Source organism: Tiliqua scincoides, chromosome 5 (genome assembly GCF_035046505.1).
Source record: "Tiliqua scincoides isolate rTilSci1 chromosome 5, rTilSci1.hap2, whole genome shotgun sequence".
NCBI lineage: Eukaryota > Metazoa > Chordata > Lepidosauria > Squamata > Scincidae > Tiliqua > Tiliqua scincoides.
This window is the reverse complement of record NC_089825.1, coordinates 73,706,432-73,725,577: the sequence shown is the minus strand read 5'-3', so window position 1 is coordinate 73,725,577 and position 19,146 is coordinate 73,706,432. Positions and strand designations below refer to the sequence as shown.

At 41.8% G+C, this 19,146-nt stretch overlaps 1 protein-coding gene across 7 annotated transcripts in view; it reads left to right on the top strand.

The window, feature by feature from the left end:
• SLC20A2 (solute carrier family 20 member 2) overlaps positions 1–19,146 on the top strand; it is an 83,924-nt gene that overhangs the window by 36,919 nt on the left and 27,859 nt on the right. For 4 of the 7 annotated variants that reach the window (XM_066627111.1, XM_066627113.1, XM_066627110.1 and 1 more), the window contains exon 2: positions 10,029–10,582. In XM_066627111.1, the coding sequence (XP_066483208.1) occupies positions 10,297–10,582 (286 nt within the window). In that variant the 5' untranslated portion in view covers positions 10,029–10,296. Of the gene's footprint in view, positions 1–4,129; positions 4,189–10,028; positions 10,583–19,146 lie in introns of all 7 variants that reach the window. The other 3 variants (XM_066627109.1, XM_066627108.1, XM_066627107.1) reach the window with 1 other exon arrangement.

The following is a 19,146-nucleotide window of genomic DNA, read 5'->3' as shown; positions in this document are numbered from 1 at the left end:
TATGCACTAGCTTTTTTTTTTACGATCTCTTGCAGGGGTCCATAAGTATGTATGTGGTTTGTCATGTGCCAAGGGAGAATGAATGCAAAGGGTGGCATGACCTAAGCTATGTTTCTGCTGTTGGATTGACTTGGTTCATTTTGACTGTGTAAATTATTTCTGGATTATTTTATCTTGGTTTAGATAAGTCAGTACATATATTTGGGGGGGACGGACATGGTGTCCAAATTGGGCTTGAAGTTCTGAGTGTGTATGGAATGTTTTTTTTCTTGGAGTGTCTTGAAAGAGGTTTGGCTCTTAGGGAGGAATCTCATAGCTCAATCTGTTCCAGTTTTTTGAACAGAACAAATAGAGCTAAAGAGAGCTTATTTTTAAGCATGTTAAAAAAAAAGTTTTGTAGCACCTTACAGACTAACCAATTTATTTCAACATAAGCTTTTATGGACTACAGTCCATTTCAGCATTATTCTGTCTTTCTGCCCAAGGAGCTCTTATGGTTTCTACCCCAAAATTCTACCTAATAACAGATGAAGTACGGAGGAAAAAATGAGGGAGGCAAAGTCATGCTTGTAGTGGTCTTCTCAAAGCTGTAGCTAAAGGAACTAAAACTCCTTTGGCTCATCTCCTGTAATTTGAATGCTGCTTTTCATCCTCTTTCCATACAGTGACAATAACTTGTCATTAACAAATGACAAACACAGCCATTAACTTGTTGATACTCTTTTATATTGCCGCTGATGGTATCCTCAGTTAAACATCTACAGCAGAAGTCAGTCTCTGGCTGTCCATATAGAAGAAATTATTTTGATTATGCTGGTCTTGTTTGATTAATCCAGTTCCCAGATATGGAACATTTGCCCTCCCTGACCTTTAAGTGTGGAAGATGGAAGCGGAGTATGTTATTCACAGGGCTTAGGGTTTCATATATTTTGCTCACCTTGCATGCCCCTGAGTTGAACCCTAGCTCTCCTCCCAAACTTGGAGCTGCAGAAGTGAGCAGGGAGTATCCCTGTAGTTGTGTAGCAATTGCTACCTCCTTGGGTCACTAACCCTCTAAGACTGACCTCGTCCCCTGGAATCCATGTCAGTCTTCAGGTGAATACTAAAAGCAATCCTGCAGTTTTTAACAGGGCTTCCTTGGCTTAATGGCATTATGTCAAGCTGAGGGAAAAGAATTATGATGTTCTCTGTCAAATTTTTGCCTTGCTGATCTGTTACATAGTCTTCAGGCTGAGCATGTTGTAACTATCTTATACTGGTATAACAGTGCTCTTGATTTGCTGTTTTAATGCAGCACAGCAGCTACGTGCATTGCACAAGTGCATGGAGGCTTACATGTGATCTTAGCTTGTTCATGTGGCATATGGCAAGGAAATAGGATTATGTTTAGCTGTCTGAAAACCAGTTGTGCCAACTTTAGCACGTGTATCTATAAAGCTCTGTGCCACTGACTTGCAGTTCTCAGATACAAACTTTAAGCAGAGTTCCTGTTTTCTTCATTAGTACTGTATTTGTATTTTTCTCTTTTGCTGAAAGTCTGAGGCAGGTACAATGTTGTGAAAAGCAAGACAAACTCATCCACTCCCAACATACCAGATGTTAACAGCCCAAAGTAGAAGCTTTTAGTTGTTAGAGCTTTGAAGCTCCAGGGGTAAAGCAGCTCCTTTTGAAGAATGCAGGGAAGGGAGAAGGAAAGAATCCCAACAGGTAAGGTGGTACCAGACAGCCCCTTGAATCTGCTGTTTCCCTGCTCCACTCCAAAAATGTTTCTTTAGGTTGACTACTTCTTGAGATTCATCAGATGTTAAAGCAAACAAACTTTTTTGCTTGTTACTAGACTCGTTCTTTGAGGCTCTCTGACCTGTTATGGGACCAAACTGGATGGATGGATATTAAACATGTAATTTGGCCCTGGCATGGTTGCAATTATGGGATTTATAATCAGATTTGTAGTGGACAAATTATTAAAAGCCCTCTTTCTCTCACAGCCCCAATTCTGGATGCCTTCCTTACTCTCCATGGTCTTTGCCAACAGTCTGAGGCTAAGAGGCAAAGAAGGAAGGCCCATAGCCAGGGAGACAGACCAGGGACAGACTGCACTTGCTCCTGGTGCGGAAGGGATTGTCACTCCCGGATTGGCCTTTTCAGCCACACTAGATGCTGTGCCAGAACCACCTTTCAGAGCGTGATACCATAGTCTTTCGAGACTGAAGGTTGCCAATACAAATGTGATTGATTATGTGAAACAATACCAAGTGACATATTAAACTTGGCAGCTTTGGGTCCCCCTTTTGGTGTTCTCCTCTCCCAGCTGTTGCTCTGTCAAGTCCTTGTCTTCATGGACAGAACTGCTTCAGAAGAAGAAAAGAACCCCTATCACTAATGCTCCAAAGAGAGCATGAACAACATTTTGAAAAGCCAGCAACCCCACTTCTCAGAAGTATTTATTGACTATTTTCACTGCTGTTTAATTTGTTTCATTTCGTTGTGTTTTATGGATCTTTTCACCTGCTCTGAGGGCCATGATTGACTAAAGGATGGGGCAGAATTTTTGGGAAAATTTTTTTTAAAAATTGTGAACCTACACGTGTTAACTTCTGGGGCACACAGCACTTTGCTGCATTCCCTATCAAATAGTAGTATGTCTGCACAGCACGTCTTATTGTTTCATTTCTTTATTCTGTGGTACTAACTTCTATTTTACTTGAATGAATGCATGTGGCTTCCCTTTGGAATTGCAGGCTTATTTTTGTCTTACTGCTGCTGTTATTGGAAAGAGTGCCAAATGTGTGCAAGCCACTATAATCGGTTTTATAGCATCCATTCTGCCATAAAACCAACCCATGGCATGCTCAGTGGGCCAGCCTACACTTCCCAGGACAGTATCTGATACCTACCTTGTAGCACTGAAAGTACACTGGTTCCTAGCCTTTTTGGGTATACTGACAACAAGAGGCAAAATGCTCAGCCCTGGATTGTGATCAGGTGATAATAGCAGTGGATCTCTGTTAGTGAACTTAAGATATGTCTGTCCCCATAAACACTGTGATTAAGGATGTTTCTTGATCTCAGGCATAGTCTTGTTCGGTTCCTAGCTTGTCTCTTCTAGTGCAGTGAGTGGCTGCCCCTGTGGCAGAGCAACATCCTGTCCTTTTTCTAAAGCACTGTATGACTGGGTCAATTTTCCAGGCTTTTCAGGGCCGAAGCATCTGTCATTGGCTTTCTTTGCCTTTCCAAGACTTGCTGCTGAGACATTGTTTCAGATCTCCTTTGTAGTGTGCTGGGCAAGTTGAATCTATTTTCATTAAATGAGGGCAGAATTTAGATGGAAACTTTATACTTGCTGCCAGAGTGCAAAAAGATCACTAAATAGATTTGCATTACTTAACTAAAATTTTAAACAGAAATTAACAGTTCAACAGGTGCTCTTTTAAAATCTTTTATTTAAAATGTAGTCTGAATAGAATCCAAGCACATGAACTAAATTGTACACTTCTCTCCTAACTCAGGATGGGCAAGCATTTTTTGGCTCAAGGGCCACACTACAAATTTGTGCAGAGGGCCATAATGCAAATTAATTAAAGTAATTATATTCCAGCTTTTACCTCTTGAAAAGGTAGCTGCCTGGGCCAGTTAACAGTCTACATCAAAACAATTGGAGGAATTCTGGGGAGGAAGGGTGGTATAAAAATGTGTAAAATAAATAAAATAGGAAAATTCTGTTCTTGTTTGTATACATAAGGGCAACAGTTCAGGCATCTGTAGACTGTAGCCCACAAAACCTTATGCTATACGGTTTGAACCTTGTTATACACAGATTTTTTATACACAGATTTGACTCAACACTGCAAATGAGAAGGAATGTGCTGATCCCTGGAGAAGGGGAAAAATGTGTCACTTTAAAATCACAGTTTAAATAAACTGCTTTTCTTACTGTTGTGGGGAGACAGTCATGCAAGCGATCATTCCATTGTTCAGCTGAGCCGGACAAAAGCAGGGGGTCCTTTGCATTTCTAATTGCTGACTGCCACAACCTCATTCCATTAAAAGCAATGGAGGGGTAAGAAACCTGAAAGTGGGTCTTTAAATCTATTTTTCCACTTTTTAACCAGATTTTTTTATCCACTAGGGCAGTGTTTCTCAAACTGTGGGTCGGGACCCACTAGGTGGGTTGCAAGACAATTTCAGGTGGGTCCCCATTCATTTCAGTGTTTTATTTTTTAATATATTAGACTTGATGCTACCATGATATGTGACTGCATTTGGGGAAATGTTATAGACCTATACTTTTAACAAACTACTAAGTATGTTTAATGTACATAGCTTAACTATGTTTAACATACTTAACTATGTTTAACATACTTAACTATACATACTTAACTATGTTTAACAAACTACTATGTTTTAACAAGTAAAGGAAAATTACTCCTGGGTAAGTGTGGGTAGGATTGCAGCCTAGGATAGTTAAAAATTTTCCTGCTTGATGTCACTTCTGGTCATGACATCACTTCTGGTAGATTCCGACAGAATCTCATTCTGTCCTGGTGGGTCCCGGTGCTAAATGTGTGAGAACCACTGCACTAGGGGGTTCTGGAACGGAACCACAGTGGATAACGAGGGACGACCTATAGTACATTTCTTTGTCTTAGGTGCCCCATGTCTTTGTTTTTTATAAACAGCATATTTCTGTTTAGTTTGGGAACTTGGTCATTCTTTCCTGGTTCCTTTCCCTTAACAATTTATGATCCAGTTCTCCCTGCCATGTACTCCTTTTAAATCATGCACACAGTGTTTTTTTAAGTGCACACACACAACACTGTCAATGCAGAGAACACAGTTGTGTTCACAATCCTGAACACAGTCATGCTGTTTGTATTGTTGGAAGAAGGTGAGGGGTTGGAATGGCAGCCATTGGGAGACACGAGCCAAGCTCAGCCAATACAACACCCCATGTGGCAGACTGGTTAATGAGAGGAGAGAGCTGAAGTAGGTAAGTGGAGCTGAGCTGAAGTAGCACTCTGCACAGCCCACAAGAAAGACAGGAATTGAACACCCTGTGCCTGAGTTGGAGAAGGAAGAGAGGCATTGATGAGCAACAGCAAAAGAGCACACATGTCTTCCGTTTAGCTGATTTGCAAAGCATGCATACGCTACATGCATATTCAGGTGGATGGTCTCAGAAGTTGGAGGGTCTGATTACAGAAGGGTTTACTGCAATTCAGAGGGCTGAACTGGAGGCTTTCATAGGCTGTAGTTTGTGCCCGCCTCTGTCTGAACTCGCTTGTGACATCTATTACTTACTACGTAAAAAGAAAAGCATTTATTATAGAAGAAAATTGTGAATATTTATGACTACTAATCAAACTGTGTTGATGTCTATTTTCCATCTCCTGGAAAAGCATACTTCAGTCTATAACTGCCAGTTCTGCTTCTGGAAACTTAGAAGCATTAATTAGTTTATTATTCTTCCACCTGGACACAGAACCAAGCAAAACCCCATCCATTTCACTTGTCTCTAAGCACAGATACTTGCTTCCCAAGCTACAGGTTTCTGATTTATGGATAGCAGTGTCAGTGCTCTTGCGCAGGTGGTGCTTCTGTGTAGGCATGATAGCACTGGGCTGGCAAGAGCTGGCTGTTTTGATCTATGTACAATCTGACTTCCAGATCTGGAACAGAACCAGTATGTATGTTAGGGACTTGGTATATAACTGTGGAGCACAGCATTCATATGGTTTTGGATTATGTTCTTGCATGGTATAAATGCTATATTTAGTTGTAAATTGTTTACCAGTGTCCATTAGTATGTGCTGTTATTCAGGAAATGCATTAATTGGAAAATGAGTAACAATTTAAATTTGCTGGATTTTTTCTTGGTAATTTAAATCAATTCACCTTGCTTACTTTTTGCCTCCACCTGAGTTGGCGCAATTCTGACTTGCTTCTTTTTCTGGAAACTTTGGGCTTGCACTGAGAACACACTGAGAACACCATGCTACTATGCACAAACCTTTTCTTTAAGAGTAATACTTTTTATTGCTGTAATCTTCTTTGTTGTAATATACAAAACTGAAACCAACAATATAACAAAGTTATGTAACATGGCATATGTTTGCATACTCTTGTGTACAGTAATTAAACCTAATGCTTATTAGCTAATACTATTATAACTACACAAAAATGCATCAAAGCGTTGCATCTCCCTCACCCTAGTGCCCACCTCCTGCTGTTAGAGGCCTAAGCAGGCCAATTCCCCCTTTCCCCTCTGCTCTCCTGAGGGTTAGCCTGTCAGAAAGTTGAAGTTGGGTGAGGTGACAGTTTAGGGCTACAGATTATTTACAGACTATGAGCCCCCTCACCAGCCTCCACTAACTGCTGCTCTTCCTTGCTAGTGACAGTAGCTACTGGCACATCTCTTACCTCCATCTACTGACACCAGTCTATCTTTTCAAAGGTAGATGGCAGGGAGTGGCTGGGGACTAGAACAAGAAAGGAGTAGAATGTGGTGCGCTAGAGAAGAGATGCTCTTGCCTACCACACACTTCTACTATCATGTTCCATTCCCCTACTGCCCCCTGCTCTCTACCTTGTCCAAAGGCAGGGTAGTGGCTTGGCTGCTACCACTGCCCCAAAAGGTTGGGAGGGGAAAGGGATGGGGAAAAGTTATAGGAGGCAGGTTGGAAAGGGGGAACTACTGAGGGGGAGTCAAATCAGAGCACGCTTTGTGCGCTTTAGCTATCCTTGCAGTTAGAATCACTGGTTGGCAACTGCTAAATGAACCATGAGACTTGGAGTGCTTCAGGAAATGTGAGAGTTACTTAATATAATTAGCAGTTTGTGTAAGGGCATGTTTCAACATTGTGTCAGAGCCATAGCTGGCTGACTTTTAACAGAATTATTTGTGCAAAGTCTACGGTAAGAGAAGGAGTAGTGTTTAGGTCATCAGGAGTCGTGGAAAATCGGAAGTTCATACTTTAGGTTTAGCAATGAAATAGTTGCTCAAAGAAACTGCAAAAGAAGGGAGGAGTTCTATAGTACTGGAGCAATAGAGAAGTGGTATTTCAGCTCCTGTCTTTCTGCCATCTGGAGTAACAAGTTGGATTGATGCGAATTCAGTCCTATACCAGTGATGGCTAACCTATGGCATGCGTGCCACGGAGGGCACGCGGAAGGTTGTTGGTGGGCACTCGAAGCCATCGCTCCAGCTGCCAGGCGCAAGCCTCTGCTCACTGCCCCTGGAAGGCGCCAGCAGCCTGGAGCAGGGAGGGGCGAGGCCAAGGGGGGGGGAAAGGAACTGACAGCAGGGGGAAGAGCCAGGCCCCCGGGGAGGAGTCACCCCCAGCAGCCCAATGGGAGCGCTTCCTCCCTCCCCTGTCCGGGGTAAGGCGTGTCGGGCGGGCTCAGCAAAGCTGCTGCTGCTGCTTGGGGCTTGCTCCAAGGAAAGCGTGGCTGGGATTGCAGCCTCAGAGCCCAATCCTACTGTAGGATTGCATGTTTACTCAGAAGTAAGTTCACTGCAGTCAGTGGGGCTTACTCCCAGGAAAGTGAGGGTAGGATTGCAGCCCTAGTCAAAAGTGGGGGGTGCTGGTAGTTTAAGAGCCCAAGCCCATGCATGTCTACTCAGAAGGAAGTCCCATTAGAGTCATTGGGGCTGGCTCCCAGGAAAGTGTGGCTTGGATTGCAGCCTGAGAACCCACTTCTATGCATGTCTACTCAGGAGTCAGTCTCATTAAAGTCATTGGGGCTTGCTCCAAGGAAAGCGTGGCTGGGATTGCAGCCTGAGAGCCCACTCCTATGCATGTCTACTCAGAAGTAAGCCCCATTACAGTGGATGAGGCTTACTCCCAGGAAAGGGTGCCTGGGATTGGAGTCTGCTCCTGTGCGTGTCTCCTGGGAGTAAGCCTCATCCACTCTAATGGGGTTTATTTCTGAGTAAAGAGTGGCTGGGATTGCAGCCTTGGAGCCCACTCCTGAGCATATCTACTCAGAAGTAAGCCCCATTAGAGTCATTGGGGCTTGCTCCCAGGAAAGTGTGGCTTGGATTGCAGCCTGAGAGCCCACTTCTATGCATGTCTACTCAGGAGTCAGTCTCATTAGAGTTGTTGGGGCTTGCTCCCAGGAAAGCATGGTTGGGATTGCAGCCTTAGAGCCTGCTCCTGTGCATGTCTACTCAGAAGTAAGCCCCATTAGAGTCAATGAGGCTTACTCCTAGGAAAGAGTGGCTGGGATTGCAGCCTTAGAGCCCACTTCTGTGGGTGGGTCTTTTTAAAAAAATATATTTTTTCTTGTTTGAGAAAATGAGCAGTGGCAAGGCCTTGCAGCCACCCCCTCCCTGACAATAGTTCTTTGCCCAGCATGTAATTAGTCTGTGGAACTCTTTGCCACAGGAAGTAGTGATGACAACTTGCCTATATGCCTTTAAGAAGGGATTGGACAAATTTCTAGAGGAAAAGTTCATTAAGGGTTACGAATAATAGTGGGTAAAAGATGTTAATGTATGAGTTTTTTTTCTAAACTAAAACCTTAATATTCAGGTTAAATTGCTGTGTTGGCACTTTGTGATAAATAAGTGGGTTTTGGGTTGCATTTTGGGCACTCGGTCTCTAAAAGGTTAGCCATCACTGTCCTATACCATGATTATGAATTTGAAATCATGCAGAAAAATGAATTGTAAGGTGTTTGGGAGTTTTTATGGTAGTTGAGACATTTTTTCTTTTTCACAACTTCAGTGTTGCTTGAAAATAGTTGGAGGCTACAATTGCTTATCAATTGCTAAGAAAGTTATCCTAGTTGCAGGACCCCATGGAAATCCTCTTTAAGTAGAGAGGTGTGTGATAAGCAATCTAATTTGTATTGGCAACCTTCAGTCTCGAAAGACTATGGTATCGCGCTCTGAAAGGTGGTTCTGGCACAGCGTCTAGTGTGGCTGAAAAGGCCAATCCGGGAGTGACAATCCCTTCCACACCGGGAACAAGTGCAGTCTGTCCCTGGTCTGTCTCCCTGGCTATGGGCCTTCCTTCTTTGCCTCTTTGCCTCAGACTGTTGGCAAAGTGTCTCTTCAAACTGGGAAAGGCCATGCTGCACAGCCTGCCTCCAAGCGGGCCGCTCAGAGGCCAGGGTTTCCCACTTGTTGAGGTCCATCCCTAAGGCCTTCAGATCCCTCTTGCAGATGTCCTTGTATCGCAGCTGTGGTCTACCTGTAGGGCAATCTAATAACTTCCAGGATATAGCCATGTTAGCCTGTGGTAGCAAACACAACGGAGAGCCTTGTTGCACCTTCAAAGTAAAATTTATTTCAGCATAAACTTTCATGGACTATAGTCTATTTCATTGGATCACTTCATGCATCTGGTGAAATGAACTGTATAGTCCATGAAATGCCTGCTGAAATAAATCGGTTGGTCTAATAGGGTTTCATATTTGAGATAAGTATTTATACTTAGTCTTGTCCTAGTCACATAGCTCTGAGGCAGGCTACTGGTGGGTGAATCTGATGGCAGACTGACGGATTATGGTCAAAGGGGCCAGATGCAGCAGATGTGGTTGAGAGAGGCATACAGCACTGCACTACTTCCACCACTGTCAGGCTTTGGATCACTTAAGCATGTAACAGCAATGAATTGTTCTTTGATGGTGAGTAGGCGCTCTTACTTAAGAAAATAAGAATTACCTTGCTGGGTCAGTTCCAGCCCCACCTAGTCCAACTTTTTTTGCAAGCACCTCAGTAACCAAAAGGTATAAAATTTTTCACTGGTGGACTGTGGTCCAACTTCTGCAAATCCCTGCTGTAGAAAAGTGTCAGCGGTTTTGACAGGAAACCCAAAGTATTATCTTTATAAACATCATCTTTAAGAAACAGTGATAAAGTGGTAAAGAACCTGCTGCTTTTATGCTCTCAGTTTTTAAAATCTTGTCTGAATTAAATTATTGTTTTAAATGTCACATGTCATTCTTAGATTCCTGTTAGCTGATTTAAATCATCTGTGTTATTTGTAATGTTTATCTTTTTTGTTGTTTTTCTGTTGTAGGAGAGGTCACTGGAGCTGTAGCCTAATTGCAGCGAAATATGGAATGGGTTTCGCTGGTCATTGAACCCAGCCAAATGAACAGTATTGACGGTTGTTTGAAAATCGCCAGTTAGCAGTTTCTTCACACTCTAACACCACACAGCACTTTCCAGAGAGAGCTCACTGTGTGCAAGAAATCTGCTGTTCAAATCTGTTTCAGAACCCTACAGCTTTGCCAAATAAAGTACTTGCAAAGGGGAAACCAATCAACAAGTGCACTTGAGAAAAAATGGCGGACGAGTACCTGTGGATGGTCATTGTGGGATTTATTATTGCTTTTATTTTGGCATTCTCAGTTGGAGCAAATGATGTTGCCAATTCTTTTGGTACTGCGGTTGGCTCTGGTGTTGTCACTTTGCGTCAGGCCTGCATTTTGGCTTCAATTTTTGAAACTGCTGGTTCAGTGTTGCTGGGAGCAAAAGTAGGTGAAACGATTCGTAAAGGTATCATTGATGTGAATCTGTACAACAGCAGTGTGTCTCTACTAATGGCAGGAGAAGTCAGTGCAATGGTTGGTAAGTAATTTCATATTTTAGAAGTACTTCTTTGGTTATCCTTATTTTCTTCAAACAATAATATGCTTTTTCTGTTGACTATGTTTCCTAATATCTTTTATCAAATGGGATAATGAAACAACTTGTGCCTCGGAATGTTCATATTTCTGTGTGTTTGCTTTAGAACTACTAAGGACTCTTCAGGTAGGTGCAGCTGCTGTGCTGTTCGACTCTTAACCATGGTTAAGAAATTAAGAGCAGGCTGTAGGATCATGTGCTGCCTTCCCTTTCTTATACAAAGATTCCCTGCTTTTTATCAGTGCCAGAATTAATTCCAGTTGATACTAACTACAGTTCCTATCCTCAGTTTGGAAATGGTTAAAGCAAATTTAGTTAGCATTAATGGCTGTTAAATCAGCACTGATTTTAACAATAATGGTGAGAGTTGCTTTGGAGAAGGAATTTGCCCTCCTATAGCCTGTTCGCAATTCCTTAACCATTTATAAAGGTAAAGTCATTGGGGAAGATACATCTGCATTGGCTCTTAGTAAAACTTCTAGTAACTTTTCAACTTGATTAGAAGTGCACTATATGCAGAAAAACACTAAGCTATTAAAATTAATACTTATTTACTTTTGCATTTGAGTTGGTTGCCTATGAATGTATCCAAAATGATGCACAACTACTCCAATAAAAATTAACAAAGTGTTAGTTTTAAAAGAAAGGGTTCTTTCTTACAACCACTCCATGGATTTGAGTCCCTGGGCAAAGGAAGTTATAATTCCAATTCCTTCCCCCCTCCACCCCACCATGAAGGGCTTTGGAGCCCTTCAGTCTTCTGAAGCGCCCCACAAATTCTGAATCGAGCACCCACAAATTTTGGCTTGGTTTGGCTTGTTAGCAAACCTCTGCTTGTGCTTACCACCACTATCTCCAGTCTTCTGGCTTGTGCTTATTCTCTGGAGGTCTATGGGAAAAGCAGAGTGTTCTTTAATTTGTAGTGTAGTGTGGAGCAAAATTCTGAGGACATACAATAGACTTCTGCAGTTTCTCATCTTCACCATGCTGCAGTTCAAGAAAGAACTCGGTAGGAGGAGATGTGCTGGTCATTCTTTCCAGAGTGCGAGAGACACTTGCCCAAAATGAATAGTGCAAAATATTTGTTTATATCTGGAGATTTAGACTGGGTGGAAAGGCAAAGGTGGCTATGTACCAAGTAATGTTGCCTCTGATATAGAAAGACTGACAGAGCGAGGACAGGTTTTTTCTCCTTAACTATTCTCTCCTTGTGGACAAGATGAGATTGCAGTTTGTGTGCGTGATCCTGCCTATGGAACTTGAAAGTCAGGGCTGTCAAAATAACTCTTGTAAGACTGGAACAACTCGCCAAACTCAGTCTGTATTCCTACCTCAGGCAGGGTTTTTAAAGACTTCTTCAGGATACCAGCTAAAAAGGAATTACAGCATTTTTTTCCTGCTTTCCCTTCATTTAGTGCCTCACTCCTTTTGTACCAAGCCTCTTTAAACATTACAAGTTGAAAATGCATTCTTTGTCCTCTGACGTACTAACCAAGCACAGCATGTGGTTCCTTCACTGTTGTGTTGATCTAAAATGTATCATTTCAAGTGATCCCTTCACAAGTAAAAAAATCATCTGAGGCCCTTTTAAAGATGAAGGATAAAAAACTTTCATTTCCCTTTTAAACAAGTTTATGAGAAGCCTTCCTCCTTTAATTCCTCTTGTCCATCCTGCACATTGAGTAGACATGACAGCAAGTCCATGTAGCAACCCTCTAAAGCAGGGGTGTCCAAAGTTTTTGGCAGGAGGGCCACATTGTCTCTCTGACACTGTGTCGAGGGCCGGGGAAAAAAATAATTAATTTACATTTAAAATTTGAATACGTTTACATAAATGAATATATTAAAGATGAACTTATATGAATGAATGAAGGTCTTGCAATAGCTCAAGGCCTATAAAAGGCCTTGCACAAAGCAAGACTGGCCTTTCCTTTGCTGCCGCTACTGCATCACAGACGTGAAACATCAAGCAGTGGAGGGAGCCTTCATCCCACAGCTCAGGTGAGAAGTCAAACAGTCACCCTCACATTGAGAGCAGTTGCATCGGGCCAGTGTGGGCTCCAACAAATCTCCGGAGGGCCAGAGGCTCATTGGAGACTGGGGGCTCCCTGAGGGGCATCGAGGGCCACAAGTGGCCCCAGGGCCGGGGTTTGGGCACCCCTGCTCTAAAGGGTGGCTCCAAACATTTAGCAAAAAGTTTTTTTCCTCCTCACTGAAAGGAATAAACCTTATTATAGACATTAAGACTTTGCAAACACTTGGAGGTCCAAAACAGCAAAGGAATGATTAATTCAGAGTCTTAAGACAACTATTTGGAATTCTCTTGTATTTCTTAGACTGCATTCCATGTCCACATTCTAGCAATTTGGAGAAATACCCTAGGGCAGTGTTTGTCAATGTGTGCTCCTCCAAGCCCAGGGATTCTCAGAGTTTGAGAACTGCTGCCCTAGTGTCCAAGACGCTTCTAAATCTGGAGATCCAAGCAATACAGCTGGCTTCAGCTAAAGAACATTTGTTGGGGGTATTTTCTGTATTCTTCAGTTTCAGAAAGGTCTTGGAGCAAAACAGGAAATGAAATTAACTTTCACTTAGTAATGGCAGGAAGATGTTTGATAGTAACTCTTTTCTGTTTCTAGTATAGTTCAGTATAGTAGCACTTTTCAGTTTATCTGAATAAATGTTGAGGCATTTAAGGCTTTCAGAAAATGACATTTTGTTTGGTGCAGGGCAGCAGGGATAGGGATCTTGGTGATATTTATTGGTTACTAAAGTAATATTTGATTTTGATAATATTTTTAAGTTACAGAATGTTGGCATTTTTAAAGTCCTAAAACAGTATTAAATAGAATGCATTAAAACAATAACCATTAGTTAATCCTAACATTAAGGTGAACTTAATACAGTTTTCGATGTAGAATATTTATCTTCTGTGACACATTGTATGTTTTATAATCTTTCTTAAAAACAATATTACAAAAAAAGTCTCTGGGTATAAAAACTGTTCTGGATCCAAAGAAATTCCTTGTGAAGAAGCCTTCAGGAGGAAGACTCTTCAAACTAGCAAACCTGAGCAGAAGAGTTTTCTTGGGCTTCGTAGATCTAAAGGAAGTGAAACTACACATTCCAGTTTGGCCCTGTCATTGCAGTTTTCTGAGGTTCAGTTATTGGGATAATACTGGATTTTCAACTTTGATCTCTCCTCCCACTTCCCATGCCCAGTAATGGGCCAGATAGCTTCCACCTTGGATTTTCAGGGGTTCACATATATCCTTGCCCTGATTATCTCATGAGTACCCCATGCTCTGCTGGGGACTCAGGATGTGACTTTTACTCTTCATGGCTTTTCAGTGAACAAGGCAAAGAACCGATTGGTTCCACCACTTGATGGAGTACTGCTAAACACCAACCAGAACTTTTTCTTCCTTTTAGCAGAAAGCATGTCGAGACTGGCCTCAGAAGTAAAGAGATACAGATAAATCTGCCTTCTGGCACTAGCCAGTCTTCTGGGCTTGATGGCGTTCAGCATGGAATGCTTCTCTTGGCCCTGTCTTCACTTCAGGTCTCTCCCTTCCTTCTTCCCTTCAAGTACCAAATATCTGAAATGACATCTACCTTCCCTCAGACATTCACAACTCTCTTGGCTGGTAGTTAAGGACAGATGTCCTTCCCCAGGGATCTTTTACTGCTCCCTCATTCAGGATTTTTATAACAACTGGTGTCATCTTGTCTGTTTGGGGGAAGCTATTGCAAGGAGACCGTTGCTAGTTTAGAAGACCTTTACCTCAAGACTCCATGATAGGGAATGTCTAGTTCATACAAATGAAAATAGTACCAAGGCTACTTAAATAGACAGGAACTCTGTCTCTGCTTCAGTGGGTGAAGACTTGCCCCTTCTCCATAGTGCCTGAGTATTTAACTCAGTGTTCACATGGACTGGATGTCACCTGATAAATCAGATGGGTAGTGAATTCTGAATCTGGAAGTATTTCAGCAAATTACATTCAGATTCAGCATTCACCTCTAAAATGAACAGGGAAGTAACTCTATGCAAGCAAGCACAGTAAGAAGCATGTCTTAGTGGACATTTAATATTTTCATTGGCCACAAGACCTTCTCCATGACTTGTCTTTGCTTCCCATGATATCCAGGACAATCAAAATACAGAAGATAGACATACTGCAGACACCTGCCTATAAGTCGATCCCACAGATAAGTCAAGAGCATGTTTTGAGCCAACAATCATGGAATTTTCTATGACCCTTGGGTATGTCAGGGGTTAAACTTAGGGGGGTGTCTGACTTTACAGGAGGCCAGATCCTGAAAAATAACCTACCCCTAATTGTTACCTAAGAACTGTAGTCTCTAATTTATTAAAAACATAGTAAAACATCATAAGATGCATTTTTATCCTTTTTAAATTCTGGTCTTCACCACCTTTTTGTAAACGCTATCAGAGTCAGTGCACTGTAAACAACATACCAGTAAAACAGTGGTTCCCAACCTGGTATTCATGTACTTCCAGGGACACTCAACAGGACCTTTAGAGGTACTTGAAAAAGAATGGAATAATGGCAAAAAAAGGCAGGTTGTGTTCCAGAATGCACAACCAGCAAGGCAGGAAGGGAGGTAGCTAGTTGGCTGTGAAAGCCCCACCAATAGCTAGTTTTTGGTCATCAATTCATGCATGAACCAGTGATTGAAAACCAGCACAGTAAAAAAGCTGAAATATAATATGGAAAGTGATCAATCACCCAGAATTTCTCAGGACACTTCTGGTGCAAAACAGTGCAAAGGCTGTTCCTTCTGTTTCTCAAACAGATAAAAAGAGAAAGTATGTTGTGAATACATGAAGTCTGGCTTTTCATAGAGGAGATGAGGGTTTGTATTACAAACATTTTGCTAATATGAAGGGGACAATTTTTGGAAATGGTCTGCCAAGGGATATGCAAGTGAAAAAGGTTGAGAACCACTGCAGGAGAACCATGAATCAAATCCACCATTAAGGTGTCTGGTGTGTTAAACCAGAAGCTCTACATATAACTTACAGCTTATAAAACATAACTGGGAATGTGCAATTCAATTCACAGCAGTGAGATGAGATATTTGCAACCCTTTTTACTCAGAAGTAGATCTACTGCTTTCCATGAGTGTTATTCTTAAATAATGGTGCACTGAACTGTAGCCTGGAACTTTGTTTCAAATGGAAAGGAGGACCCCATCCTGGTGCTGAAATAAACAGACCTGCTTTGCAAGCATTTGCAAAGCAGAACCAGGCTGCAGCAGCATTTGCAAAAGGGAACAAAGGAAGGAGAATAAAAGGTTAATAAAATTTCCCAGTGAAGTTGCTGTAGAAACAAATGATCTCTGCATTGCTTCTAATGAGAGGTGCCTGCTGCTTGAGAAAGAAAGGAAACTTTTCAGAGTTGAAAGGCTCTGCCCTCTGATTGATCCGGAGATAAGGCGAAGTGATAATTGGAGCTTGATTACTTGGCAAAAATTTTGCCTACTTTGAGCATCTACGGTAATTTTCATCAGACCCCTGGTGGCCCAGGAGGTTTGGCTTCTTTAACATAATGGTCTTCTCTATCCAGTCCTCATGGCAGCATCCTTCTGTAGTGGACTTACACCACCAAGGTGGTCTTCTCAGCTTCAGAGGCTCCAACAGACCACTTGGAGATTGAAAAGATAAACTTCAGTAGACTTTGGCTGCTGTACCAGGGTGATCTCTAGTCTCCAAACTTCCTGAAAGTCTTTTATTTTTCAAGCTTATAGCATCACCCAAAAAGCCTTTTGGAAATAGTGTCACCATTCAAAGAAAGAGTCCTAAGAGCTTCAGAAAATGATGGTCTGCTCTTTGTATAGGACAGACTGTCAGCTTGTGATGCAATATGTTGAAAAGGGGATCTTGCTCATTTCAGGCATTATTACAGGGGCAGGAGAATACTTTAATACTTCTCGCTTTCTACTTAAGAAAATTCCTTTAGATCGCTTGCTTTGTTAGCTCCTCTTCTAGTACATGAAATACCCCCCCTTCCCCTGGGAATCTCAGTATTCTTCTTTGGGCACTTCCTCAGGCTTTGAACTTCTTGGAGCTGCTTTGCTGAAGATTCTCACCCTTAAACCATATTCCTGGGCCAGTCATCCCTGCACATAGGATTTTTGGTTTTGATCTGTGGAACCAAAATTGTGTAGTTTTCAAAATGGCTAAAGTATTCTATGACCGAACTTTTATCCCTAAAACCAGAAAAGTTCAGCTTTTCATAACGAGGAATTAACTTCATCTTTTTTTCTTCTTTGTCTACCCTTCACTACCTTTGTGGAATGCAAATGATATTTTCTGCATGTCTGTCATATCCTGTAAGTCTGAATACGGCATATTAGACCATGTGTTGGTGTAAGGTCCTCTTTGTCTCCTTTAAGCCATCTCTCTGGGGAAAAATGGTTTCTATGGCTATAGCTTTTAGAAAATGTGCTCACCTGGCAGAAAGCTTTAGAGCAGCCACTTGTACTCTCTAGAAGTATGGAAGTTTTAATTCCTACACCACTACAGAATCAAGTTTTTTTTTTGGTTGCTTATTCTTGAGCCCAAGACTTGATAACTGCAATTGGGTATTCAGGAATGGAGGAAGGCTTCTGTCTTTTGGATGAATTGTGGGGAGATAGGAGGGTGCCTGCTTTGGGGTATGCTCCCGTGCCTGCTTGCTCAGAAGCCCCATGGAGCGACCTGTAGCTTGCCCTTGCACGAGCATGTCAGTCCTATGCACACTGGAACATAAAACAAACAGCATGTGAATCCTGCTGTCACCAGCAAGATCAGGATATTTATTGCCCTCAGAAGAGCGAGTCCTCATGGGGAGCCCCCACTCCTTTTGGGTGGCAAGTACTACTGGAGTACATGCACACACAGGAAGTCTGCTGAAGGATGATTGACAGTTCCAGAGGAATGACCAGTATAGCTTTTGCCTCAAAGAAAGCCCTAGACCACAGTGAACTTGATGTTGAAATTGAAATTCACAAATGTATTTTTCCACATAATAACTGTTTCATTTGAGCCAATATGCTCTAATAAAAGTACATTTTTATTGCATGACCTTTATTCTTGCCATACTTCCTACCTAGTTTGAGGTTCTCTGCACTGATTTCTGATCAACAGTGAAGAGAAACAAGAATGGAGTACTTTAAGTTTATTTCATGAAGCATTTAAAGATTTGTGCCTGCCAAGATGAATTTTTCAACCAGTTTACGCGTGCCTCTGCTTCCAGAAGGCATTCCTCTTGTAGACCCTAAGATTCTATTCTTAAAATAAATCAAGCCAAGGCTATACATTACACAGCAGGTGGTCTCAGTTTTAGGATTGGGGTTTCCACTCTGGATAGAAGTGTGTAGGACCTGAGTGCCAGGGAAGGTTAAAGTAATAAATGTATGATTATATAGTACTGAGAAGATATAGAAAAGTGCTCAATTGGGGACATCTGTGAGTGCAAAGCGAACCCAGTTCAATAATGGAACATGCAGCGAATTCCCTAGCCTGTGCCATTTTTTTAAATTCTTAGGGTAAAAATATTTTTAGTTTACATGTTTTTGAAATGTGTGCCGCTTTTCACAATCATAACCCCTGTGTAACACAAGAAGTATTAGTATAAACTGATGGGCTGCATTCATAGGGTCACAAGTTATGCAGCCTTCAGTAAAAGCTGTTATTATTCACACCTATCATTACTTTCTAAGAAACATATGATGAGATTGATTAGGGATGGGTATGTGTGCGCATGTGAAATAAGCATTAAAAATAATAAATGCTTGCACACACAGAATTTTAATAATTCATCCTTCTGGGGAGCTGCAGTCTCAGCCACTGTCCTTTTTGTTTAAAGAGCAGAACAGGAGCAGGAACACAGAGTGCCTGAATTTGGATATAACCCAAAGAGCATGGTTTATTTACTTAAGCACAGTTTTGTATTACATTTGAACCTACACTTGCCGACAAACTGTGGATGCTTATGTCCAACAAATCAGAATCTGAAACTACAATTGAAATTTGGTGTGCAAACCACAGTTCATGCAAACTGTTTTGCGTTATGTCTGAATTCACAGACCATTCATAAACCACATAGGACTATTGATCCACCACAGAAAGTTGCTGTGTCATTGAAAGAGGAGATTGGAACAGGAGAGGCCTGAGCAGCAGGGACACAAAACAGATAAGCACCTATAAACCAAGGTTTGCCTGTTGTATTCCTGGAAACTCAACTGATGTGGGTTCTTAAGTATGGTTAGCACAAACTGTGTTTTTTGTGTTCTATCTGAACTCGGGATTGAGAAGATTATGCTTTAGGGCAGCGATTTTCAACCTTTTTTGTCTCATGGCACACCGACAAGGTACTAAAATTGTCAAGGCACACCATCAGTTTTTGGACAAGTGACAAGGCACACCTTTCTGTTGGTGGGGGGCTCATATCCCCAATGGTCCTATTAAGAAATGACCCTCCACCAAACTCCTGCGGCAC